Raw genomic sequence first — 27,990 nt, forward strand, 5'->3', positions numbered from 1 at the left:
GATTTTCCTAATTATTATGAGTCATCATCAAGTGATGACGATGAAATAGCTAATAATGCAGAGGTAACCGATGATGAAGACGATGACGATGTTCAAGTTGGTATGACCAACAATATTCCTCAAAGCCAAAACCAACAAGAACCAATACACCACCACATACCACCATCGATGGCTGAAAACCCAACTTCTGAAAGCCCAATTCAGTGGCATTCTAACAATATCCCTTATCTTGATATCCTGCAGGGTCATGATGATGCATTTGTCTTCACAAGAGAAGATTATGATAGTCGCTTAAAAACCTGGATTGAACCTAAGGATCTCAACAAAGATCGATGCTACCTTGCAAAGGGAATGTTGTTCGCATCCAAAAAGCTTTGCAACGGGCTGTCAAAATTTATTGTTTTAAGGACATGAGAGAGTTTAAGGTTCATCTGTCAACCTCAAAGATATGGAGGCTAGTTTGTAAACGACGGTATCAAGGTTGTGAGTGGCTGCTTCGGGGAATTGTTAAGCCTGATGGTATGTGGGCTATCACAAAATTCCGCGAAAGACACACTTGTGATATGGAAGAAAATCGAGCAGATCATTATAATTTAGATACAAACATGATTGCTCAAGTGTTACTTAAAGACATTGCCGAAACGCCAAGGTAACTTATCCTACCTAGTACATTATATGTCTTATATCAATTGAAAGATCATTACTAAATGTTGTTTGTTTAAACTTGTGCAGGTTCCCCATCAAAGATTGTATTCGAAACGTTCAAGCCGTATATAGAAAAACTATAAGCAACAGAAAGGGATTTCTCGGGCGTAGACGCGCTTTTGAGATGGTCTTTGGAAATTGGCATACTTCTTTTCAATTGCTGCCAAGGTATATGGCAGCTCTACAACATTTTAATCATGGTACTGTTGTAGAGTGGCGACTTATAGAGGGTAAAATCTTCAACTTCGTATTTTGGACATTCAAACCATGCATTGATGGTTTTGCTCACTGCCGACTAGTGATATCCATAGATGGTACACATGTATATGGTGCCTACGACATCAAGCTCCTAATTGCAATAGGAATGGATGCCAATGGGTCAATATTTCCTCTTGCTTTCGCAATTGCCGCTAACGAGAGCAACGACACATGGGGGATCTTTTTGACCCATTTGAAAACTCATGTTATTAAGGATCGTACCGGCATATGTGTGCTGTCTGATCGTCATAAAGGCATATTGCACAATATGGATAATTTACCGGGGTGGCAGCCTCCCTTTGTTTACCATCGCTATTGTTTAAGGCACTTGAAGGCAAATTTGCAATCAACGTTTCACAATGGCACTCTAAACAAATTGATGTGGGGGGCTGCGATGGAGCATCAACAACGAAAATGGGCTGCAAAAATGGATCTGATCAGGTCAGTGAGTGAACCCGCATACGTTTGGTTAATGAAGCTCGATGTTGAAAAATGGACGATTCATGCTGATGGAGGAAAAAGATGGGGCATGCTCACAACAAACAGCTCAGAGTCTTTCAATGGCTTGCTGAAATCTGCTCGAGGACTACCTGTCACTGCAATGGTGAGAATGACTTTCAAGCAGGTGGTGGAGCGATTTGTTGTTAGGACAAGGCAGGCCAGGGCGATATTAGCCGACGGCGGGACATGGATGCCAAAGCCCTTCAAAACTATGGAGCATTATAGGAAAAAATGTGAGCGTCACCAAATGACCGAGTATGACCCAATTCAACATGTGTATGAAGTTAGGACGGGTTATTACAACGGTAAGGGTGGAAACGTGCATACCGTTTATGAGGCAACAAGAACATGCACTTGTGGTAAGTGGCAAACGTACCACATGCCGTGTTCTCATGCTGTCAAGTGCTTCGAGAGAATGAGAAAAACGGTAACAAATTATGTGGCGGGGGAATACAAGGTCCACAGTTACCTTAGAGCATATTCCGGCCAATTCCACCCATTTGGTAATGAAGCTTATTGGCCAAACGAGCCGTTTTCGATGGTTGCTAACAAGGATTACATTAGAAAATTAGGCATTAACTCACGGAGTCGTAGACCCAATCAAATGGATGTTAGTGAAAGAACTTACTCTCGCAAATGCTCTATATGTAAGCAATATGGCCATGACAAGCGTTCGTGTGGGCAACAAGGCCGTGGTAGTACAAGTACGTCTCGAAGTAATAGAGCCTCTAGAACTTGAAGATTGTATTGTTATTGTAATTTATTGTTGTATTGCTTTGAATTAGTATTGTAATTAAATGGAATGAATTATTTTTTAATTAGTATAGACCTCTCGTATTGGATGAATTATTATTAAATCAAATATTTAAATTTGTACATTCAAATATAATAAAACACTTAAATCAAAACCCTATAAATATTACAAGTTTCAAAACTTGCTTCGGGGCACTTTAGAACTCCTAAAACGACGATCCATACGTTTAGGTGGACTTCATGTAATGAGCCGACATTATTGTACGCAAAAAAAGATATTAAGTTTTATATAAAATATTGATATTTTGGGATTTTAAAACATGACTAATCTTTGCCCAAAGTATGGAAAAAAACGTGATTGGAAAGGTAACGCAAAAAAAAAAAAAAAAAAAAGGCCCAACATTAACGCACAAAATTTATGCGTGACTACTAATGTTCCTTTTTTTTTTATGCCCATTCACGCACGAATTTCGTGCGTGAAAGGCCAAGACTGCGTTTTTGCAATTTGTCGAAATTCGTGCGTAAATACTACTTATATATATATTTTTTTTGGTACTAGTTTGGTTCAACTTTTTATTTTTTGTGCTATTTAAGTCGCGGATTCCTCCTCATCCCTAACTCTAATCCGTTAGGAAACGACCCCTACGGACAAAACGACGTCGTACCCCTAAAACCTGAATGTAAAAAATATTGAAACAGAGCTAACCAGCCAAAAAGCAACCAGTGCCGCCAAGTAGAGAAGCAAAACCATCTAAATGGCAACAGAGTTAGAAGAATTGATTGGCTTTCTCTCTTCCCCTTCTTCTCCAGTATGTATCAAAACTTTATACCCTTTGTATTAATAATTCAACTCATTAATGTATTTGAGTACACTTTCTTTGAGTTTTTTTATTTTCCTTTTTGCTAGTGTTCAATTGGATTGATTGATGTAAAGAAAGAATCTTTTCTTAAAATATTTAAATTTGAACCGATTCGGATGAACCCTTTTCGTGTTTGGTTAATTACTAATCATTCTTGCTATGTATGTTTGAACAATGATTCTTGGTAAAAAAGTAGCTCTTTTTTTTTTTTTTTTTTTTTTAACGTGGGACTGTAATGGGGTTGAACCCTTTTCGTCTTTTATTAAAAGGGTTTGATTTTTTATCCATATGGTGAACTTATTGCTATGTATGTTTAAACTTTAAAGAATGGTTTAGCTGAATAGAATTAAGAAACTGACCTGGTGGTGAGCCTTTTTCGTCTTAGACTATTTGCTTTTAGTTTTTGTTTGTTTTATTGAGCTTTTTGGTATATGTTTGAACAATGGTTTAAGTGCAAAAAGTAGCTGTCAAAATAAAGTAGGAATCTTTTGTTAGATTTATAAGGTGGAACAGAATTGTGGATAAGTTTGTTCTCTTTAATTGTCCACTGTGTATGTTGAACAATGCTATAGGTGTGCGAGTTCCCTTCCCCCCCAAAAAAAAAAAATGTTAGAAGTTTTCAATGTGCAAACTGAACTGGTGGTAAACCATTTTTATGTTACAGCTAATTGCTTTGAGTTTGGTAGTCTTATTGAGCTCTTTTGGTATATGTATGTTTGAACAATGATTTTAGGTGAAAAAACTAGCGGTTGATATTGTTCGTGATTATACTGGTTCTGAGGATGGCTTGGAATCTCTCGGCAAGTACTCTGACGTTGTGCTTCCCTCTCTGTCTCGCCTTCTTGGTGAAGAAAAGGTAGCAGTGTCTTCTAAAATTTTGTGTGATTCAGTGTTATCAACAGCGCAAAAAAGCTCTAAGGTTAGATGGGGCTTTAAGCGCAAAGCACAAATAAAGTGTGGGCTTTAGTGAAAAAAAGCGCAATGGTGCAAAATTACAAATAGATGTGTGTTTACTAATAATAGTAAGCATGAATAACAAATATTTTTTGATGACATGGGAACCCGCAACCGTTACCCTTCGGGTGCACACAGGGTAAATCCAGCTCCTGTGCGATAGCTCGCAAATCACATAGGAGAGGTAACCCGCACTAGGCAAGCCCCGTGCGACGAGCTTGACCCAGAAGGCAAATCCCCTGCTGTTGTAGGCAGTGAGTTTCGAACCTGAGACCTCCATTATGAAAGCCCCATGCTCAACCAACTGAGCCACCCTTGCGGGTAGCATGAATAACAAATGTATGGACAAAGAAATTGTAAAAACATTACGATAAAGTGAATTATCAACAAGAGAGGCTCAATGGCAAGGAAAAGTATGTCTTAGAGCCTTGATGACGACATTGAAGCGCACATAAATGGAGGCGAAGCGCTCAACATGTTTTGAGCCTCGCTTCACGGCTTAAGCGCGCCTTTGACAATACTGGTGTGATTACATCAATAAAGTTCACATTATGGGTGCTTGAGACAAGAAAAGTTAAACAATTACTGTTCCGATTTATAAGTAACACTTTAACTTTTGAAAATTTGATATTGAAATTGAAGATTTGTCCCAAAATGAACAGAAATCATAAACAAAAACAATATTTCAATAACTGTATAATGTCTGGATGTTTGTAATATTTCCTGTAGCATTTAAAAGAATCTTACGAGTCAAAATAGATCAGATATTTGGAAAGAGGGATTAGTTCCTTATCCGCATAAACTTGAACTGCTCTAGTTAATCTTGATAGTCGTGTACACTAGGCGTAACCATCCATATCCTAACATGGTGATAGAGCAACAATGTAGAAAATTTTCTTTTCCCTTTTTTTTTGAAAAGAAAAAAAAAGGCTTTTGAGAACACCAAAGTTCACTGTGCAAACACTAACTCACTGCTATTAGGCTATAGCAATGATTTTTTACATATCTTTTGAAAAGAAAAGAAGCAAACACTATGTTATACCAAAGTTCACTGTGCAAACACTTACTTTTACCATATAAGAGTTCATTGTGCAAACATTTTTTTCGAATTTTATTTTAGAAAGACTTCATGCCAAAATTAAACTGTGCATGAAACCTTTTATGAAAATCTTTCCTAGCATAACATAATGAGCCAGAAAAAGATAAAGCTGGATGAGATCTCTTGAAAGTATGAACCTGTCCAAGTTGGTGGATATACATATCGAATTGCTTTCTTCTTGTGAAACCCTTGTTTTTTTCCCATACTAACTGTGCAAAAACCCTACAAATTTATTGTTGGTTAATTCCAACCTGACCATGGTCTATCTTCCTGAGTTCTTTTATCAAACTCAATTTAATGACATGTTTGTTATTCTTCTTTTCTTGTATTGATACTTATACTGTGCAGTAGCCTCCAGAAGGCCTTTTTAATTTTCTTTACTTGTATTAACAAACTCATTCAGGTGGTTTCTGAACCTGCGGCTCAAGCACTGGTAAATCTGTCACAAAAGCCAGAGTTGGCAGCTAAGATGGTTGAGATGCATATGGTTAAGACATCGATGGAGACCCTGTACAAGCAAGATTGTGAAATCACAACTCTGCTGATTATGCTCCTTGTTAATCTCACACAGCTGGATGCTGGTATTGATTCTTTGCTTCAGGTTAATTCTCGTCTTTTTTTTATGCCAAGTTTTTTTCTTTGATTAAGTAAGATATTTCATTAAAAATGCATCAACAAGTTTCAAAATACAAGAGAACAAACGTACAAGATTTTTAGCCCCTGTACAATGTGTCAATCTAAAACTAGGGAGCTAACAAAGTCCGTCCAAAAAATGGTCAAGCTAATTAGTCCAACAAACAAGATGAAGCAAACCTCTAGCTTCCATAGAATGATATGGACTTGAAGTTCCACCAAACATCTTCGATTCCTTTCAGTCAACAGACACCAAAACATAACTGCAGGGGTCATCACCCAGATTTTCTTGATGGTCTTATCAACTCTCCGTAGGTTCTCGTTTACACCAAGTTTAAATTTGAAGCTACCAATAGGTGTCAACATTCTTGTTTACAAACTTGTGAGTCAGTGTTATCAAAAGCAAACGAAAAGCGCAAAAAAGGTTGTAAGGTCCATTGGGGCTTTAAGCACGAAGAGAAAATAATGCGTGGGCTTTAATAAAAATGCATAAATGGAGAAATAATACAAATATATATATGTTTAGTTCAAGAGTAATAATTATAATCATGAATACCAATATTTTGAGCCGAGGGTCTTTCGGAAACAGCCTCCCTACCTTCCAAGGTGGGGGTAAGGTCTGCGTACACTTAACCCTCCCCAGACCCCACACTGTGGGATTCAACTGGGCATCTTGTTGTTGTAATAACAAATATATGGACAGAGAAATTGAAAAAAAAATTACGATAAAGTGAAATATCCATTGCTTAATGTCGCCTCTTCCCACACGCTCATTGGCAAGGAAAAGTATGTCTTAGAGCCTTCGTAACGACGCTGAAGCGCACAACGCTCAACATGTTTTGAGCCTCGCTTAGGGGCTTAAGCGCGCCTTTGGCAACGCTGTTGTGAGATAAATTACAAAATTGCGTCCTGTATCTTTTTAAGTTTAAATCAATAATGGACAACTTTGCAAATATTAGGTTTCAAAATGTCAATTCAGCATTTCTCCTCTTTGGTCATTGAATGGCTGAAAAAAGAAAGAAAAAGATGCTTGTACAGAAGTTGAAGAAATAAAAAGACACAAACACACAAAAGAAACAAGAGTTCTATAAATATCTTAAATCACGTCATACACTTTAAATCTGCTGTCACGTTGTTGTCGTTGATTCTCCTCAATTAATATGGATAAGTTGGCTACCGGTTTCTTAATCATCGTCATAAACAGTATCAGTTTCTTATGCTTATTATGCTGATTGCTTCCCCTGATTAGCAGTCTGCAGATGAGAAGATGCATGGCTTATATGTCATGAAGCTTGTGAGATCGTTTTGTTCGTCCTCCTCTGAGAGTGAAGGTATGTTTAATTATCATTCTATTTCCCTTTTATCCAGATTGATTGTTTTGCGTGTTTCAAGTGCTGTGATACTTCAGTCCCTAGAACTAAGAGCGAAGATGAACTGATTACAGCTGAACCCAGACAAATCCCTGTCCCTGCTTAGCTTGTACACTAAAAGTGAGAATCAGGAGGGTGGTTCTTTCCTGATCAAGCCTCCAGATTGGCTACTTGAACCTGAATTGATTAACTAGCTAGAGAACTCGACTTAAATTCACCTCATTCCATTTAAGATGGAAAACAAATCTAAGAGCCTGTTTGGATGGGCTTATGCCTATAAGCTTTTTGCAGCTTATAAGCTAAAAAAAATAAGTTGGGGTAGTCTAACTTATTTTTTTTTGGCTTATAAGCTGTTTTCAGCTTATAAGCTGCTTTAGATAAGCTAAGTCAAATGGGCCCAATTATTTTTTTGAGCTTATTTTAAGCACAAAATGACTTTAAGCTGGCCAGCCAAACACTCAAAAAAGCTGAAAACAGCTTATAAGCAACTTATAAGCCAATCCAAACGGGCTCTAAGTTGACAACTATTTTTTCTGAGAATGTTAACATAAATCTTAGTCAACAAATTAGTACTGTAAATTTTCATGGATCTTCTCATCTACTCTAAGGATTGACCCAAAAGTCTTGAAACCCAAAGCACAGGTTCTATCCACAAATTTGGTCCAGTGAGCTTTAAACTTGACCAGATGTGACTTTTTGTGCTTTAATGAGAAAAGGTGAATCACTTACTAAAAAAAAAATGAGAAAAGGTGAATCCTCGACGGAGAAGCAAGAAACTTACTGCAGACTTTATGTGGAAGAAGAATCTTTTTATGATACAAACTATTATAAAATCTGACTTCATATTATATGTCACAGAAAATTGCTCACTTTAATGTTTAGTGATAACACTGAATGAACTTGAGATGGTCGACCTTATAATGTAGTAACCTTAAGACAGTTTTTAAGCAAGTTTCAGTTGTCGTTTTGACGTTTCATGTTGTAGCTACCAATTTCGTTGCTGCATAGAATTCTTTAAGGTGGCCTTTAGGCACAAATCTGATTTGTTTTGCAAATCGTCTGGTCTTATAGTTTGGCTTTACTTTTGTCCTTAATAAGTTAGGACATAGTAATTCAGCTCCAATCCAAATTTTGGGTGCTATAAGACTTAGTTAGAAGATATTCTGCTGTGGCTGAGCAATGCTGTGTAAAGTCTGTCTGTTCAATTTTCCAAGAAGAGACCCTTTCCTCCTTCATACGATAAAGCTAATTGGATTCTGCCCTGGGCTTCTGCCTTCAATCTTAACAGATCTTTTTTTCAATGTTTGCCTGCTTAGGCGAAGTTGAAGGTATATCAAATGTATTATTTCAAGATTCTAGTACTTAAAAAGTACTATCTTTTGGCATGTATTGGTAAAAAAAATGTATCTTTTGACATGTGTTGTGTTGAAGTGTCTGACCATCTCATCGAAAAGTTTAAGTTGTTAGTGAAGGTGTACTCTTTGCATAAACTTAATATTTCCTTAAGTTGATGCATGTTTAACTCAAACAAGAAAATATTGGCTTAACTTTCTGCAGTATTATTATCTTTATTCCTGTTATTACCACAAATCTCTTTTTTCCTTGTTGTCAGTTGATCCCTTTGAACATGTGGCTTCTATACTTGTTAACATTTCTAAGAAGGAACAGGGGAGAAAGCTTCTGCTTGATCAAAAACGATCCCTTCTAAAGCTAATAGTCCGGCAAGATTCTAAGAGCTTGTTGCGAAAGAGAGGGGTATGTAGTAGGATATTTTTCAGTTCAAGATGGCTTTTTTCATGTATATATGGCCTTCTGCTTTAAAATTATGTATGTGAATGTCAACTGAAAAAAAATTGGAAATGTTTTAAAATTCTGTCATCAAGCACGAATATAGCAGTTTGGCTTGATCCAGCTTTTTTACTGTATATTTAAACCTTTCTTTTACAATCACGTGATTAGCAGAAGTTTAGCTATAAAATTGTGCAATGATTTTGGGTATAGGTTGCAGGAACCATCCGCAACTGCTGCTTTGAAGCGGAGAATCAGCTGCAAAATTTGCTTCTGATTTCTGAATTCTTATGGCCAGCTCTGCTCCTGCCTGTTGCTGGAAATAAGGTGACTTGTACTTATATAAGGAAGATGTCCATGATAATTTATTTATTTCTGCATTTCTGCAGCATTCTTCAAATCTTTCTGTAGTTGAGAGTTGAAAGAATGGCTGTGTCTTTGCTTTTTACTCTCATATGCGACACTTATTTGTTTGTTTCATGAAACACCTTAGAGACATGTAAGGTTCTTTTCCAGCATCTCAAAGTCATTGTTATTATGCTTGATGGAGAGCTATCATTTAATTATTCTCTCTCTGATTGAAATAGTTCAATGAATCAGATAATGTGAAATCTGAGAACTAAGAAATGTTGTTTGTTATCAAAAATTCATTCAGAGACCATATGGTGAATGGTTCTTCCATCTTTATTTAAGGACTGTCTACAAAGATTTCTCTCAACAAGTATGCTGAGAGTTACTATGTTTATTCTTGTTATTAGTGCGTAACATTACTTAACATAACGCAAAAGGGAATGGTTTATCTGCCGGGATATGCTGATTAATATCTGCTATAGTTAAGATTTTTATCCTGTCAAGTACAGAGGAGCTGCATTTTAGTTGTTCACTTCTCAAGGACTACTTGTTTTAGGATTTAACCAGTAACATTATGGTGTTGCTGAACGAGTGTGCTAAGCATTAGCCTGGTAAAGAGAAAAACAAAGTTTGTGAGGAGAAAAGAGAACAAAATTTCAAATGGGAATAGAGGCGCAGGTGGAGCTGAGAATCGTTTCTGTTTGGTTCCCTGCTTGGTAAAGGCTAAAAAGGCTTGATCGAAATTTCTATCAAGTTCAAGATATCCTTTGTGTCCCAACATAAAGTATCTTCTTTTTACTTTTTTGGCACTCTATATTTTTTCCTTTCTTGCTTCTCTGCTTCCCAATTATCAATAGCTCACCGTTACAAATATGTTTTCTCAGTTCTCCATATTCCTTTCCATCTGGATTGAGTATTTTCTAATGGGCTGACTTTTGACAGGTTTATAGTGAGGAAGACACTCGGAAAATGCCACAAGAACTTGCATGTGCACTCTCAATCGAGCGAGAACCCGTTACTGATCCTGAAATTCGTGTACAGGCACTAGAGGCTATTTATTTGCTCATATTACAGGTCTAATCTGAGCTGTTTTTTTTTTTATATGTGCTTCATTTGCTTATCTTAACCCTTCCAGCTGTGATAATAATCAGCATATATTATAGTGTTTCAAGTTCGGAGTTCATATCCAGCCACCTGAGATAGGAGCTCCACTATGGATGATTCGGCAGGCGTTTGTATGACGTGCTCCATTGACATCATGAATTGATTGCAGGAAGCAGGCAGAAGAGCATTTTGGTCAGTGAATGGTCCCCGGATATTGCAAGTTGGCTATGCAGATGAGGATGATCCTAAAGCAATGGAAGCATATGAGCGAGCTGGCTCCTTGGTATTTCCAACTCCAGCCTATCATCCGTCAAATCTGTCCTGTCATAGGAGATATATCTTGAACTGTCCCAATCTAATTCTTCTTAATATTAACAGCTGATTCAAGAGGGTGGCCTCAATGAAGAATCAACGGAGACATCGTCGTAGACATCTTGTATTCTTGCTGGTTTTGATACTGCGATATCAATGAGTTCAAACAATCAATCCAGACAGAAACTGCAGGTTGCTTGGAGTATTCAAGTCCTATAGAAGTGGCAGTGGTTTCAAGAGTATCTTAAGTTCTTTCTTCTTTATTTGGCGGTTTCTAATGGCGGGGTTGGTGATGGTCCTCGGAAGGATGCTATGTCGGGACGGGGGTGGTGTATTGGATGTAACTTATTACTATATTTACAAGGCAGGGCTTTTGCTGCTGAAGGAATGATATAAGATTAGAAATTTGATTTCAGATATCTCTATATTGTTTGACTGATTTAGCAGTGTTATTGATTGTCAGTTGTCACAGAGTCTTCGTAGCTCCAAATTTCTGTGAACATTCTGAAGTCCAATGTAAAAACTGTTGCTGGTCTTCTTGATTACCTTCAATCCAAATCTAAAAGGTAAAAGCGGTAAAAAATATATAAGCAAAGCAGAAGTACCGACTAATTTATGAGTAATACTTCAATTTGGTTTCGTACGGAGTAAAAATCTCTGTGAGAAATATTTCTTGATTAAATTGTATTTTGCTGTTGAACATCCTTAATTGTTGATAAACATTTTCATCTAAGAAAATGCTGTACACTGAAACAATGGAAAACTAAATCCGTTTTTGGAGTGAAGCATTTTGCTCTGCAAGTGTCACGATCCAACCCCGTAAGCCGTGACTAGTGTCCGTGCTGGACACCCAGACGTACCCCATAACCCAAACCGGCATATTAGCAGAATGTATAGATATAAAAGTCAAATGGCGTCACTAACTATCACAGATGAACAGATATAGCACGTAGAAGCCGATAAGGCTATCACAGATCATATCAACCCAAAACATATACAGAACCCACATGTATGTCTACAGACCTCTACAGAACACATCAGAATCATAAGACGGGACAGGGCCCCGTCGTACCCCTGAACAGTATACATATGTACAATGGCAAAAGACTGTACCAAAACATAGGCTTCGAACAATAGAGCACTCCAAGATAGCAGAATATAGTCCTAAGCAGGCGGATCAGCAAATCTGTCGTCTGTACCTGCACGGCATGAAAACGCAGCCCCCGAAGAAAGGGGGTCAGTACGAGATATGTACTGATTATGTAAAGCCTGGAGCACAGAAACAAAATCGTAACCGGAACAGAACGTACAGAAAATGAGTGTAATGTCCAGATTATCAAATGCATATTTTCAGAACATAAAGAGTGTATGCAGAAACATATGCCATATCATATCCGGCCCCGCCAAGGGACTCGGTGAACAGAACGTGGTCGCCACCCCGACACTGGCGCCACAACACATCATGCTCCAGAATAGGGAATAACCCCGTAACATAACATATCATATCAGATGGCCATATCAAATCATATCATGTCATATCAGAATGTGTGTACATGGCACAGCATACTCCACAACCCATGTACAAGTAAACCTGCCCCCTCACATCGAGGCACGGCGAACAATGCAGTGGAATACGCTTGACAACATATCCTGGCCCGGGCTCAGTGAGGGAAACATTGAGGCATCCACGAGTGGAGTAGTGAGAAACTAAATGCAATATAAAATACCATATATTTCCAGAGACTCAGTAATACATATCGACGGACAAATCGTAATAATGATATCGGATAGAATCATAGTGAGTGTATTTCGGATGTCATATGAGCTACAGAGAAATAATCTTTCTGGGATCGTTTCCAAGTTCCAAAATAGCTTATAAGACTCAAGGGAATATTTAAAATAATTATTATATAGTAGTTAGAAGGACAGTTAAATCGTTTCATTTTATTTTGCTCGAAAATAAGACAATAGTACATTAAGAGACAAATTGGGAATAGTGGGCCCACCTCGGGTCCACTAAAGCGATGGGCGCGAATTACGTATATTAAGTCTATAAAGTCATCCATAGAGGTCCTAGGGACATTCCTTAACTTTCTAGGCAATTTGTGAGGGCTTACACAATTCTTTCAACAAAACATACATATAGAATTCAGTTCTATTGAATGAAAAAGGGATATTTTCAGACGCGGGTTTCTATGAACAAAATACTTTCCGAGACTCAAATCCGATCCTAGTATACCTAGGACATGCCAAAAGAAGAATAGGGATAGCTTTACATACCTTATTCGCTCTTTGCGCCTTTCCAAATTCAATTCCCGTTTCGTCCAAAATCTACAATTGGTCACAATTACCAATTATCAATTTCAAGTCTTTAAGAATTCAATCTTAATTCATATTTGTCTACAGAAATTTGGGCAGCATCTCCCCTATACATATAGCATCCCCGAGAATTTAACTCGGCCAAAACAATCAACAACAACAATCACTACAAAACGCAATATAGCATAACTATTCCTCTTTCCAACATAGTGCAATAACTTTCAGTCCAACTTCACATTTCCAAACCAATCTCAATGCTTTCACATTCATTACTAATCAAGATCATTACAATACAATTCGAAAGCATTTCATATAATTTCTACAATATATTCACAAGATATACAAAATATACAAACTTTCCACCAAAACCATAATCTATCCAAAACTTCTAATCTTCAACATACATATTCATAACATATTTCCATCTTCCAATTTCATCAACCATAATCATAAGTTACACCTTAACAACTTCATTTCCATAATATCACAAAATCATTCTAAGGTGACATAATCTTCTACATTCCATTTCAATACCAGCTTAAACCATTTAACCTTCATTTACATTATAAGGATCACAACAACACAACTAACATATTAAACAAAATTAATTCATTGCCATTCTTATCTCCACCCACACGGCTCCATGCCCATTTTACATCTTCAACCAAATTCATTCAACTTTCAATTTCCAATATAAATCCCACCATAACCACAACTAGAATACAACATAAAATTCAACTCATCTTAACTACACAATAATGCACACACACGGCTACATACTTACACACACACCCACTTTGCAAACTTCCATATTTCCATAATTTCTACTCATTTCCACATACTACAACACAAACAAACCTTCATAACATAATAAAAAGGAATTGATTCTTACCTTTTTCTCCAATCTTCTTCACTTGACCAAGTTGTCAACTTGATGAACCAAGTGCCCTTTCTTCCAAGACAACTACACCAAGTTGTAAAGGACCCTTAATTTAGTAGGAAAACCACAAGATAATAATTTTTGGATCAAGATTTTTGAGGGGTGAAAAACCTAGCTATGGCCGAATGGCCTTCTAATTTTTGCTCTTCTTTGTGTTTTGTTTTTCTCCTCTTTGGTTCTTGAATGTTCTACTAGATAATGATCCCCTTATATTAAATTGGCACATGGGAATTAATTAAAACCATGGGCTGGGCCTTGGCTTGGCCGGCCACCCCCTTAGTATTGGGCCTAAATTTTTCATCATTTATTTTGAGCCCAATGACTTATGGATCACATTTTGTAATTCCCGAAACTAATTTCCGAAATTCCAATTTTTGCCCTTGGCCTTCTTCAACCCTTCCACAATAATATTCTTTCATAAACAACTCATGTGTTAAATGAAATCAATTATGACCTTATTTCCTACAAGTCAAAATTATTTTCAATTTTCCAAATGTGCGAAAACACGGAATATAACAGCAAGTATTTCAACTTTTATTACATAGTACTATTTGTTTGTACCGACACGTAAATATTTAATACAGTATCTCCAAACACCAAACCAAACACGATAAAATTTTATCTGGTCACACCAAACTAAATAAATACAAAAAAATTCTTTCAGATATACATTTTTCATGGAAGCACCGTGTAAGGGTAATAACCTGTTTGGCCAAGCTTCTAAATTAACTTATTTTGAAATATGCTTATAAAAAAAAGTACTTTTGGAGAAAAACAGTTTGTGTTTGGTTAATTAATTTAAAAAGTACTTTTGAGCAGCAATTTGTGTTTGATCAAGCTTTTAAAAAGTATTTCCAAGTGTATTTTTCTTAAAAATACTTTTCAAAAAAGTGTTTTTCTGCAGAACTATTTTTTTTTAGCTTCTGAAAAACTGTTTCAGCTATTCCCTAGAAGCACTTATTTTCTCACAAAAGCTTGATCAAACACCTCACTTTTTTTAAAATAAGCACTTATTGAATAAAATAAAAATATTTAGAGATAAATAAGCTTGGCCAAACAGGGTATAAATATTTACCATCAACAGAAGGACAAAAATTAAAGACTACAAAACCTCTCTCTAAAAAGCCCTTTCTAGACTGAGCCGACCTGAACCTTCATCGACCACCGACCATGGCTCGGGGCCGGCCAAAGAAAGATGCGAATAATACGAGCCAGGAAATAGCAGCGATAACTGCGAAGCTCGGCCTAGGAAAAGTAGCAACGGAGAGCGAGACGGTAACCGAGATTGAGTGGCTTTCATTACACCAGAGTCGGGGAGCACCTCGTACTCCGCCAGCGCAGCCAATACTCGTGCCAGTACAAGGGGGAAAGCCAAGATCTGAGACTAGCCCAAACCCTATGACTTTGGTGGCGGCAGACCCAGGTACAGTCGGTAATGCAACAGGGGTAAAGCAAACGAATAAAGAGGTATTGGATAGGGTCGAAGGCCAATCGGAGGCAGCAAAAAAAGAAATTAGAGCTAAATCAAGCTTCTCTTGCTGAGAATGAAACTAATCGTTCTTGGGAAAACATGGTAGGAGGAAATAGATTCTCCAAAAGAGGTATGACTCTTAGCTATAAAGCCCCGAAAATAATTAATGGAGTTAAAGTTGTCGAGCTGGAAGAGGCCGAAGTGGAAAAGGAAGCTGAAAAATGGAGAAATTCGCTGATCTTGTATGTTGTTGGAGATTCACCCAGCTTTGGGGCGCTGGAGAGGTTTGTAACAAGCCAATGGAATTTTGCAGCGAAACCCATTGCGTACTATCATAATGACGGGTATTTCATTCTGAAATTCAACTCCATTGAGGACAGAGATGCAGTGCTATACTCGGGGCCTCACACAATGGGTAGCAAACCAGTGATAACCAAAGCGTAGACTGCGGAGTTCAATTTTAGTGATGAAATACTGAAGACCATTCCTCTATGGGTGAAATTACCAAACTTACCACTCAGTTGTTGAGGAATGGAGTCTCTTGGTAGGATTGGGAGTGGAATAGGTGAGCCATTGTACGCGGATGAATGTACTACGAACAAGGAAAGGATATCCTATGCTAGGATTCTGGTCGAAATGGACGTCACTATGCCGCTCCCGAGTATAGTAAGAGTGAAGAACCCAAGTGGTAAAATGTTTGATCAGGTGGTCGCTTATGACTGGAAACCTCTTTACTGCAGCAAATGTATGAAACTGGGCCATATGTGTAAGCAAATGGAGGCTAAACAACAAGCACCACATATGAGGAGAGCACCTATAGTGAAACAGCAACAGTGGCAGTCAAGAGAAGGTGCAGGGGAGCCTAATATGAACAGGCAGATACACGGTGTGCAAGGCCAGCAGCAGTTGGGACAACAGAAAAAAGAGGTTGGAAAGAAGGCAACTATTCCACAACCACAAATGAACCAATCTCACAAAGAAGGATGGCAAGCAGCTAAAGGAACGATAAAAAATATCCAAACAAACAGAGAAGATACTGTGGGTGTCACGTCTCCAAATGGATTTAGTCCACTACATCCGGAGGGCAGTGCCAATATTGCGCCAGAAACTGGCCAGTATAGTAAGGAAGGGCCCAGTGCTGATCCACCCCCGAACCATAATCCTACATGAAAGTGATTACATGGAATGTTAGGGACATAAATAAGCTTTATAAGCATAGAGAGCTTAAAGTTTTTATTAAAGAGAATAAAGTAGGTGTAATTGCCATAGCAGAGCATAGAGTAAAGGAAATAAGAGCTGCTAAGCTCATCAAGAAGCTGGTACCTGGTTGGAGCTGGTGCAATAACTACAACTCATGTCCCAAAGGCAGGATATGGATATTATGGAACCCAAACCTGGTGGATTTTCGAAAGCTGCATAAACATGGTCAGTTGATACATGGGGAGGTTTACATACACTCTATTGGGCTAAGATTCTTATTTACAGCAGTCTACGGGCTGCATACAATACAGGATAGAAGAGGAATGTGGAATGAACTGAAGGGGTTAAACCAAAACATTACTCAAGCCTGGATAGCCATGGGAGATTATAACTCAGTACTTGATCCGGATGACAGGATACATGGAAACCAAATACAGGACAACGAAGTACAGGATTTCAAGGAATTTCTGTGCGATACCCATATGGTGGAACTCAAATATTTTGGGCGAGAGTTCACATGGACTAATTCTCATATACATAGCAAAATAGATAGGGCCCTTGTCAATGCAGCATGGATGAATACTATGAAGCAGCTGGAAGTCATGGTTATGGACCCATTATTCTCTGATCACACGCCCCTTGGAATTCAGTTTAATAATTGTACAGATGGCGGTCCCAAACCATTCAGATTTTTCAACTATGTGGCTGATCTACCCGAGTTTCAGGTGACGGTTCAGAAAATTTGGGCAAAACCGATGGCAAGTACTGGTATGCAAAAGGTTTGGCAAAAGCTGAAAATGATGAAAGCGGAGCTGAAAAAACTCGCAACGACTAATTCTTACAAAGTAAGTGCAAAGGTGAAGGAAGTGCGAGTAATGTTGCAAGATACGCAGGAGCAAATGAGGAGTGTGACACGTGATACGAGCCTGTGTGATATTGAAAAAGATCTAAAAATTCAACTAGAGAAATGGAGCAATGTAGAGGAAAGTATATTTATGCAGAAATCAAGATGCAGTGGCTTAAAATGGGGGATACCAATACTTCATACTTCCATGCGTGTATGAAGAACAGATATGCACAGAATAGTATAAAATCTCTAAAGAATGCCGCAGGAGATATAATACAAGATGCACAGGGGATAGAAGATGAAATACTGAGTTTCTACAAGGGCCTTCTTGGGGCTGCAAACAATCAAATACCTGCTATAAGGCCCAATATCATGAAGAATGGTCCTAGGTTGAATAGAGCTCAACAACTATAACTTATCAGGCCTGTCACCAGTGATGAGATACAACAAGTAATGAACAACATAGAATGCTCTAAAGCACCTGGCTGTGATGGATATAATTCTCTATTCTTCAAAAGAACATGGTCCATAACAGGAGGGGATATCAATCAAGCCGTCAAAGAATTTTTCAGCACATCAGTGATGTACAGAGCTATCAACTGTACCTCGGTGTTATATCCCGTAATTTTATAGGTTGAGTTATTCGCAAAAGAATCGACTCAAGTTAAAGACGAGATCATTTTCGGGCACGAAGTAGAAATCTTTAATTCCCAGTTTTTATGAGAACATGAATTGTTTATAAATTTTACTTAGTGTAAAAATATTAATGGAAAGTTGGGATTAATATACCATGATTAGATTATTAAATGGGATTAAAAGTTTAATTAGTCATGAATTAAGTGTTAGTGGTCGTGGGCCCCACCCATGGCATGGCCAAATTTGATTGGCCCATGCTATAAGTGGGACATGTGTCACTCTATAAGGCAACATATATAAGTATAATGGATGACTAATTACATAGTCATAATCCATTTCATCTTCTCCACAACATTAAACCCTAGAGATAGAGAGAGGAGCTCTCAAGCTTAAGGAGAGAGAGAAGTTCACGGCGCACTGTTCACGGCGCCACTATTCATGGCTGCACACTGTTCACGGCCGCCACTGTTAAAAAAAAAAATTATTTAATCTCCAAGGTGATTTAAATGTCCCAAAGGAAGCGGCAAGTTAGGATTTAAATTGAAGAAAGAAGAGGCGGTGCAATTGGTGCAAGCGAGTGTAGAATTTGCTCCGATTAAATTAAGGTAAGATCTTCTCACTTTATGATATAGTTGGATTAATGGTGTGGAAATGGAAAGATTAAAATTGTATGAAGTGAAATTGGAAGTAAGAAAATTTCATGATTAAGTGTTGGTGTTGAAATGGACAGAATTGAAGTTGTTTAAGTTAGAAATTGGTTGATTGTGGTTGTTGTTATTATTGTTGTGAATTATGTGTTAAAAGTAAAAGGTTATGTGTATTGATGTTGAATTATAAATTGAGCCGTGTAAGGGGGATGTTTTGAGTAAGAATGATGAATTGATTTTAGTAGCATTATGGAGGAATTAAATGGTTAAATTTAAAGTTGTGTTGTTTTATGGACATGTTGTTATCCTTGTTGAATTGAAAGGATTAAGGGTATGATTATGTTCATATGATTATTGTTGTTGTTATCATGAATTATGTGATGAGAATGAAGGAATTTAATGGTTAGAGTTGGAGTTAAATTTGTGGTGGGTTGTTATAGGGATTATAATGATAATAATGTGGTTTACTTGCATATGGATAGATGATGTAGTTGTGGTGTAGCTGCTGTAGTATTTCATTAAATTTGCTGAAAAGATTGCATGAAATAAGGTATAAGAAGTGTATATGGGCTGCTTGGTGTATTGTAAGTGTTCGTAAGAATTTCGGGCATCGTTATGTTATAGTTGGGGGCTGTTTTGACATGTTGTTGTTCTTGTTGAATTAAAAGAATTGAAGATATGGTTGTGTCCATATGTTGTTGTTGGTATTTCTGTGTCAACAGGAGAGCAATTGAAAATTCGGGACAGGCGAATATATAGAGGAAGTGCTGCCCGAATTTCGTTAAGTCTCTAGATAATAAAAAGCCTTAAAACGAAAATATGTGAATCGTTATGGAATGTTGTGAATGTGGGCTATTTGGAATGTTATGTGGGCTGTCCGGATTGGTATTGAACATATGATTATTGATGTTGGATTGGTTGTATGTAGTTGGTTTGAATGCGAACGAAACGTCGTCTAAATGTTTGAAAGGGATTGTTAACGCTAAAATACATATTGAATTCCCTTGTAGGCTAATTGTAACTCTTGATATCTTGATATAGGATAAGTACTATTGGGCAGCAAGTACAAGTTATAATACGACTAAACGCTAAAGGTATGTAAAGCTCCAACCTTCCTTCTTTTGGCATGCCTTAGTTTTCAATAGGCTAGATTATAAGCCTTGAGGAAAATTCTAAGATTCGAAATCCGAGCATGTTATGATCCTTATATATTCCTTGACACTCTTATGTATGATTTGATGAAATATGAACCATTATGTCTTTGAAATAATCGTTTTCCGAACTTTGCATAGAAAGGTTTCACTTTAAAGAATTTCGTAATTTTTGAATGCCATATCTTTTGCATAAAGGCTCGGATTGCTCCAATATTTTTATAGGAGTCCGTATGATTGATAATGAGTGTGTTTTCCATAGGCGGGCCCGACTCGGATCAATACCCGTCTGTGGGTCCCGCGACTTTCCGTTATGTAATTCGGGAACTTTTGAAAGAATTCGTTATGACTATTATTTCGATTTTCAAGTATGATCATTTTACTTATGTTTGAGTTCATGATAATGATTTTATGCATATGATTACTCACGACTCTACTCGTGCGTTCTGTTATATCTTTCGCCGGTTCTGTTATCGTGCGCACTTTGATATACTCCGGAGTTATGCTGTGTTTATGGTTCACCGAGCTACTCGCAAAAGAGGGTCGGGTTCCACATATATTTGGTGTTATGCTGTGTATGGCGTTATGTTGTGATGTGATATGTGACGGGGATACGGAGATTTGAAACCTTCTGGTGTTATGCTGTGTTATGGCGCCATTGACGGGCGGGCGACCATATTCTTCTGTACCTTATGCATGACTTATATTTTGAAAGTAAACATTTTGATATGTTGAATTTCTACTTATGTTCTGTACTACTATTTCTTTTATGCCTCAGATTTGTTCTCTGTATCTTCTGCTTTGCATACTCAGTACATATTTCGTACTGACCCCCCTTTCTTCGGGGGGGGGGGCTGCGTTTCATGCCCGCAGGTACAGATGCACAGTTTGGTGATCCACCAGTTTAGGATACCCTCTTCTGCTGTTTGGAGTGCTCCTCTTATTCCGGAGCCTACATTTTGGTATATATATTCGGTCTTTGCATATGTATATATTTGTTCAGGGGTACGACGGGGCCCTGTCCCGCCATATGATACGGTTGGTCTGTTTAGAGGTCTGTAGACGTACATATGGGTTGTGCCTACTTCTGTTCAGATGTGTTTGTATGATCCTACTCGTTATGGCAGCCTTGTCGGCGTGCATTTTGTATATGTTTTGGGGCCGTTGTGTCATTTGATAGCCTTGTCGGCTTTTGATATATGTATACGCATCTGGTTGTGCTGAAATGTGGGCGATGTATATTCCGCCAACTCTTTTGGTTTTGATATGATATTTTGTACGTGAAATCGCGTAAGATAATATTTGTTTCTAGCTCTGTTTAAAATGATGAATATGAAGTCCGAGTTAAGCGATAAAATGACGATTTGGTTTGTATGTCTGTTTGGGTGTCCAAGCAGGGCACCAGTCGCGGCCCACGGGGCTGGGTCGTGACACTCGGTCACTCTAATACCCAAAGTGAAGAATCCGATGACCATCAAGGAATACATGCCAATATCTTGCTGCACAGTGCTTTACAAAATAATATAAAAAATACTTACTAGCAGATTACAAGAGGTAATGGATGGGTTGATGGACAAATGTCAGGCAGCTTTTGTACCCGGGAGATTGATATCTGATAATATAATCATGAGTCAGGAGCTGGTTAAAGGCTATGGAAGAAAGGGGCTATCACCAAGATGTATGATTAAACTATATATGCAAAAAACATATGACTCGGTTGAATGGAGTTTCTTGGAGTAGGTGCTAAATGGTATGAATTTTCCTGCTAGTTTCATCAGATGGATAATGACATGTGTTACCACAGTGTCATATTCTATAATTATCAATAGTACTCCCAGTGATCCCTTCCCAGCAATGAAAGGCCTAAGGCAAGGAGATCCATTATCCCCCTTTCTGTTTGTCATTGCAATGGATTATTTGAGCAGAAACTTGAGGCAACTACAACACATCCCAAACTTCAATTACCACCCGAGATGTGAAAAGATGCAAATAATACAACTGGGTTTCGCGGATGATCTATTACTATTCACAAGGGGAAATTTGGGGTCTGTGCAGTTGATGTATACAATATTCCAGGAATTTTCAAGCGTTTCTGGGCTTAGTGCAAATAAAGACAAGAGCTCCATATATTTTGGTGGTGTTCCTAATGAAGACCAGAGGATAATACTATGCTTCTTGGGTATCCCTAAGGGTGAATTACCAATAAAGTATCTCGGAGTCCCTCTTTGCGCTAAAAGAATATTCGTAGTCCAATACCAGCCCCTACTTGAAAAAATGTTGGGAAGAATTACCTCTTGGACTACCAAATTTCTGTCTTACGCCGGAAGAATGCAACTGATAAAGAGTGTCCTATTCACCATACTAGTCTTTTGGTCCCAGTTGTTTGTGCTGCCTAGGAAAGTGATAAAGATGATTGAAGCAATCTGCAGAACTTTTTTGTGGACAGGGGGTATAGATGTATCAAAAAAGGCTCTACTAGCTTGGGACAAAATATGCGGCCCAAAAGAAGCTGGGGGATGGAAGGTTCTTGACATTACAATATGGAATAGAGCAGCCATAACCAAGATACTATGGAACTTACACAGCAAGAAGGATAAGCTTTGGGTTCAATGGGTGCACACATACTATGGGAAACATAAGAATCTGTGGGACGAGGAAGTAAAACAGGCCTCATGGATGATAAAGAAAATTCTTAAGGCAAAAAAATATATAGAAGCAGTGGGTATAAGGCCAGATGAATTCAGTGCTATGCCGTACTATTCTATTAAAGAAATGTATCAAAAGTTGAAGGGTGAAGCTCCAAGAGTGCACTGGTGGAGAATATTCTGTCACAACGAAGGACTCCTTAGATGGCTATTTATTTTCAATCTCACTGCCCATGGTAGACTGGCCACCAGGGACAGACTGAAGAAATGGGGCATGACAAATGACTTAGTATGTCCACTATGCGATGGACATGATGAATCCATCAACCATCTATTTTTTGAATGTGCTTATGCTGCAGGCGTATGGAACAAGCTGCTGGTATGGCAAGGAATTCATAGACAAGCAATGACCTGGAACCATGAATTGACTTGGGCATGCAGTCATATTAAGGGCAGAAGACCGGGGGAGGAAATTTACAAAATGGCGCTAACTGGGTGCGTGTATCAAGTATGGCACGAGAGGAACCAGTGCATCTTTCAGTCCAAAAGAAGACCTGCTGAGCAGCTAGTGAGAGGGATAATTCAAAAGATTTGCGCGCGAGGTAGGATGAAGACGAAGCTAGTGAAAAATCTGGACAAACTAAATTTCTATCCATGATGAAAGGAGGTACTAAACAGTAAGGGACTTGTGAGCTACGACCGGGTAAGACCGTGGCAGATAGATGGACCTACAATATGTTAAAACTAGGCGATGCAACTAGGACTGGGACGATGTCCAGATCCCAGAGTTTCTGATTTTTCGTCTATTTTGGTGATGTATTGAGCTATAAACGATGCACTTTGGTAATAAAAGTTACTTTATTTACCAAAAAAATATTTACCATCAACACTACGCATCGAATGTCGCTTTTCACTCTTATCGTACACCATCTAATTTTGTACTAAAATCAATTACTAAAAATTTGATCTTTGAATATATCTATTTCTGGTAAATAGTACGCTACATGATTCACTCCTAATAGGAAAAGGGTAAGAATTTTTTCCCTTCTACATTCTTTTGGTTATTTTTATTTCGGAGTTCAGTGGAAGGAAATAGTTCTAATGAATATTAGATAGGAGTATAAGATAGTAATTTACAAAAAAAAAAAAAATGCTTATACATGTTTACGGGCGGCTAATTAATATTTGTATTATCAGCAAGATTTATTGCTTAACATTGATAAATTCATACTACATGAGGAAATAATTGAACATGTCCCTTTATAAATTATACACCGAAAGTTATAAGTAGATATTTTTCATAGCTTTTACAATCTCAAGTCATCATTACCCGTTATAATAGGCAGGAGCGGAGCCAGGTGGAGCCCAGGGGATTCATTCGAACCTTGTTCGGCAGATAATTACAATGTTTATATATGGTTAAAATTATTTTTTATGTTTATATATAGTAGATGTTGAACCCCCTTTGACTTCTTTGTGTGCTTACATTTTTATATTTTGAACTCCTTATGTGAAAATCCTGGTTCCATCACTGATAATAAGTATTAACATATTTTATTTTCAAGATTTTAAACCTCATATTTTAATGAGATTTACCTATAGATATCCTTTAGATTATTACCTAATGGTATAAATGAAGTTTTTGTAAACGGTGTACGAGAAAATAAAATCTTTTTGTCTTTTACAATTTTAATAAAAAAAAATGACTTTTTCAGATATTTTATGTATAAAAAACAAAGATATCTCGTAAAAAGTCATAAATGCCAAATGTGTACTATAGATATCATTTGTACGTATTTAACTTTTTTCCTCCGAATCAGTAGCTTTTAACTTCCCACGTATTCCTTTGTTACCACAGTAAAAGAGAAAAAAAAAAAGCCATTGGCGCCAAACATATAAGATTCTCTAATATCTTCACCCCGCGCGCGCGAAAATGAAAAATACCAAAACACATGCAATTCCCGCCATCTCCATATCCATTAAACCCTCACGAAAATGCGACCCGAATTCCCCATTTCCTCTTCACTCACCAAACCCGAAATACTCAAATGGATCTTTCCGACATTGCCCGAAAACTCAACCTCTCCGAAACCAAACACATCGTACGTAAAGCTGCTGAGCTACGTCGTCTCGCTGATGTCCAATTCGATTCATCTGTAATTGGTGTCGTAAGTGACGATATCATAATGACTTTTTTGTTTTAATTGAATTGAATTGAACTGTTGAATTGATTTTTTTTTTTTTTGTAGGGGGAGATATGCAAGGCTATAATTTGCTTAGAGATTGCTGCTTCTAGGTATATACATTTTTGTTCTCTTTTCCAATCGTTTTTGAGTGAATTCTGTTCCAATGTGAATTGGGGGATTCACTGGTGATGACTGATGAGATCCAATCAATCAATTCTGGGTATTCATAATTTGTTGGGGGTTGTTTGTATAAGTTTTGGGATTGACTATTGAATCCTAGATTTCAATTTTGGGTTGATTAATAAAAATTGGTGTTAAGTAGAGTCAGATTATTTCAATGGGTTCATTTTGGATGTCAATTTGTACTACTGATGAATCAAGCAACTGGGCAAGTCTGTTCTATTTGATAGTACTAATTTCGTATAAATATTACTCCCTTCGTCTCAATTTATGTTACACTCTTTCTTGTTTAGCAAGTCCCACAAAGAATGTCACCTTTATATATTTAGTAACAATTTAACTTTAAACTACGTATTTTACCTTTAATGAGATGATTATAGCCACACAATATTTTGGATTTATTTAACATCACAAGTTTCAAAAGTTTTTCTTTATTTCTTAAACTTTGTGACCGGTCAAACACCTCAACATAAATTGGGACAGAGGGAGTACTAAATATTTTGTTTGTAGGGAAATTCAATGGTCTATTTATAGTATTGCATAAAAATAAGACAAGAATGTACTCCTGTTAGAAATGATCGAGACAAAATTACTTGAAGTAGTGATGCTGTTGTAAAATGTGGGATAAGAGTAATATCTGTCTATGATTTCTAATATGTTGTGATGATAAATGTAGGATGGACGTGGTGTTTGATCGTCAGGCAGCGATAAAATTGAGTGGGATGTCGGAGAAGGCTTACAACAGATCATTCACTTCAATGCAAAATGGAATTGGAGTGAAGTAAGTTCTTAAATCTTTTATTTCACTTTACATTTTCCTTTTGTGAATCTGTACATGCCTTTTGGAGCCAAATGTTGTTTTGTTACATGTTAGATTCTTGCTGATGTGAACATTTCTACATTGCAGAAACAAGCTTGATATTAGAGAATTGGCAATTCAGTTTGGGTGTATCAGGCTCATTCCTTTTGTTTCAAAAGGTCTATCATTGTAAGTTTGATCATCTACTTTGAACTCATGGTTTTACAGATTGTGTTTCTTTGATTTTTCTGCCTATGATGTTTGATCTAGTGTTTGGGAGCCTAATTGGACAAGAATAAGCTGCATTTGTTTTGCTTTATATATGGGATTTGAGAGTTGATTTCTCATACAACCATTCAACTAATGGAATTTGTTCAAGAAAGTTACTTTTCTTTATTTTGTAGCAGAAAAATTACTCAACTCTTGTCATTTCACACGGAAAGTTGAGTGGCTTTTTGTGTGAAATGGTAAGAGTTAAGTGAAGAAAAGTGACCTTTTGTGTGAAATGGTAAGAGTTGAGAGTGATTTTTCTGTTACAAATTAAAGAAAAGTGACTTAATTGCATAATCTCTATTAATTGAGTGACTATCTAAGAAATCAACTCTGGGATTTGATTTGGCATGTTCGGTGACCTATCTGGGCTTGTTCTCTCTGAATTTCAGCATGCTAGAGATACTAGTTCGATGGGTTATAAGTTAGATTTTGATCAGTCCAATTTGTTATTATTCAGATACAAGGACAGGTTTCGTGCATCCTTGCCACCTTCTCGAAGGGCAAGTGCTGATTTCAGCCGGCCTGTGTTCACTGCTGCTGCGTTTTATCTATGCGCGAAAAGGCACAAGGTTTGTTCTATCTACTCTTCAAGCATTGGTAGTCCTGTTTTCTTGCACTAGTTGTAGCAGCATTATAATTTGGTATAAACTGCCTCATAGTTCTCTTCATCTGTGTTTTGCAGCTCAAGGTTGATAAAATGAAGTTAATTGAACTTTGTGGCACATCAGAATCTGAATTTGCTAATGTAAGGCCTTATGCTTCTTTCATTTATTTACTTAAGCTATCAGTTTGATATACAATGGTTCTAATATTTTTATATGGATTGACGTGATACAGGTTTCTACCTCGATGAATGATCTTTGTTTCGATGTTTTTGGTACATCAAAGGAGAAAAAAGATCCCAAGACAGTGAAGGGAAACCGAGGTAACGCATGCTGATTAAGTTCCTCTTTATTTCAAGCAAAATGTGGTTCAGCTCTTTTCAAGACACATATGATGGGTACTTTAACATAGTAATTTGCATATGCAGAGCTGCTAGATGCATTACCTGAAAAAAGGAGGGTTGAAGATGGCGGCTACTCATCTGAGGATGATAATGTAAATCATAAGCTCTCTCTTGAATTTTGCTACTAGTTAATGATTCCATAACACTAATCAACATAAATAAGGAACACACAAGCTATCAATTCAGATGTAAAAATCTGTATGTGCATATGCGATGAATAGGGTCTGTTGCAACCTACATGGATGCTTATTTGAACCATAGATTAGAAAAAAATATGAACTTGACTGGTTACTGGATTGTCCTTTTCACCATAAACAAAAGCATGGTTGAATGCAGTTAATAATCTCTGCCATTATAATCTTTGAAAATTTTGTGATGCAGTTATATAGTTATTGTTCTTACATCTCGTTTTGAGTTGTTAATTACTGACTTTTGAGACCTTCCATTGTGCAGTCATCAGCTTACAAGAAGCGCAAACGTATGGACGAACATGCATATGAGGAATGGAAATCTACTGTCCTTGCATCAAAAAATCAAACTGGCCAAAAAGGTACAGTAAATGCATATCCTATCCATAAATAAGAGTGTTCAGCGAGCATTTTGTAACAACATTAGCTTATGGAGATTGTTTATTCTTGTAGCTCCCAAAAAAACCAAACAAGCCCGGCTGGACTTCATGAAGAAAGTTCCTGAAACACAAGTGCAAGCAACATAATTCTCAATTGTCCTTTTCAATTAGACAAAATTTAGTTGATTTTTGAATACAGTGGAGAACATGATTGGGAAGAAACTTCCTTTTGGTTTCTTGATAGCATAGTTTACTAGAAGAAGGAAAAAAAAAAAAAAAAGAGATGGTGGTAAGCCACTAAATGAATGTCCATTTGGATTAATGTTCTGCTTAACAGCAAAGTTTCTCTGTACATATATAGATTATTCTTGTTTAATTATCACAACACATGCTTTTGGAAGCTCAATTATTGTGTTTGTTGTGAACTTATTCTT

At 37.3% G+C, this 27,990-nt stretch overlaps 4 protein-coding genes across 4 annotated transcripts; all 4 read left to right on the forward strand.

The window, feature by feature from the left end:
* Positions 1-2,869: 2,869 nt before the first annotated feature.
* Positions 2,870-11,233, forward strand: LOC132641548 (uncharacterized). Its single transcript, XM_060358588.1, has 9 exons — positions 2,870-3,026; positions 3,811-3,933; positions 5,534-5,731; positions 7,016-7,094; positions 8,746-8,888; positions 9,135-9,248; positions 10,215-10,346; positions 10,546-10,659; positions 10,755-11,233. Exons 1-9 carry the CDS (start codon positions 2,973-2,975, stop codon positions 10,803-10,805), a joined length of 1,008 nt encoding a protein of 335 aa, XP_060214571.1. The 5' UTR covers positions 2,870-2,972; the 3' UTR covers positions 10,806-11,233.
* Positions 11,234-16,584: 5,351 nt separating this feature from the next.
* Positions 16,585-17,682, forward strand: LOC132639796 (uncharacterized). Its single transcript, XM_060356214.1, has one exon. It carries the CDS (start codon positions 16,585-16,587, stop codon positions 17,680-17,682), a length of 1,098 nt encoding a protein of 365 aa, XP_060212197.1.
* A 3,774-nt stretch (positions 17,683-21,456) lies between these two features.
* On the forward strand, positions 21,457-23,202 carry LOC132639797 (uncharacterized). The gene is made up of 2 exons (XM_060356216.1): positions 21,457-21,577; positions 21,704-23,202. The coding sequence occupies exons 1-2, from the start codon at positions 21,457-21,459 to the stop codon at positions 23,200-23,202; spliced, it is 1,620 nt and encodes a 539-aa protein (XP_060212199.1).
* Positions 23,203-24,505: 1,303 nt separating this feature from the next.
* Positions 24,506-27,962, forward strand: LOC132641549 (origin of replication complex subunit 6). Its single transcript, XM_060358589.1, has 10 exons — positions 24,506-24,712; positions 24,794-24,840; positions 25,587-25,691; positions 25,818-25,898; positions 26,440-26,551; positions 26,665-26,727; positions 26,820-26,907; positions 27,013-27,080; positions 27,442-27,538; positions 27,630-27,962. The coding sequence occupies exons 1-10, from the start codon at positions 24,593-24,595 to the stop codon at positions 27,701-27,703; spliced, it is 855 nt and encodes a 284-aa protein (XP_060214572.1). The 5' UTR covers positions 24,506-24,592; the 3' UTR covers positions 27,704-27,962.
* The last annotated feature ends 28 nt before the right edge of the window (positions 27,963-27,990 follow it).

Source organism: Lycium barbarum, chromosome 5 (genome assembly GCF_019175385.1).
Source record: "Lycium barbarum isolate Lr01 chromosome 5, ASM1917538v2, whole genome shotgun sequence".
NCBI classification, from domain to species: domain Eukaryota; kingdom Viridiplantae; phylum Streptophyta; class Magnoliopsida; order Solanales; family Solanaceae; genus Lycium; species Lycium barbarum.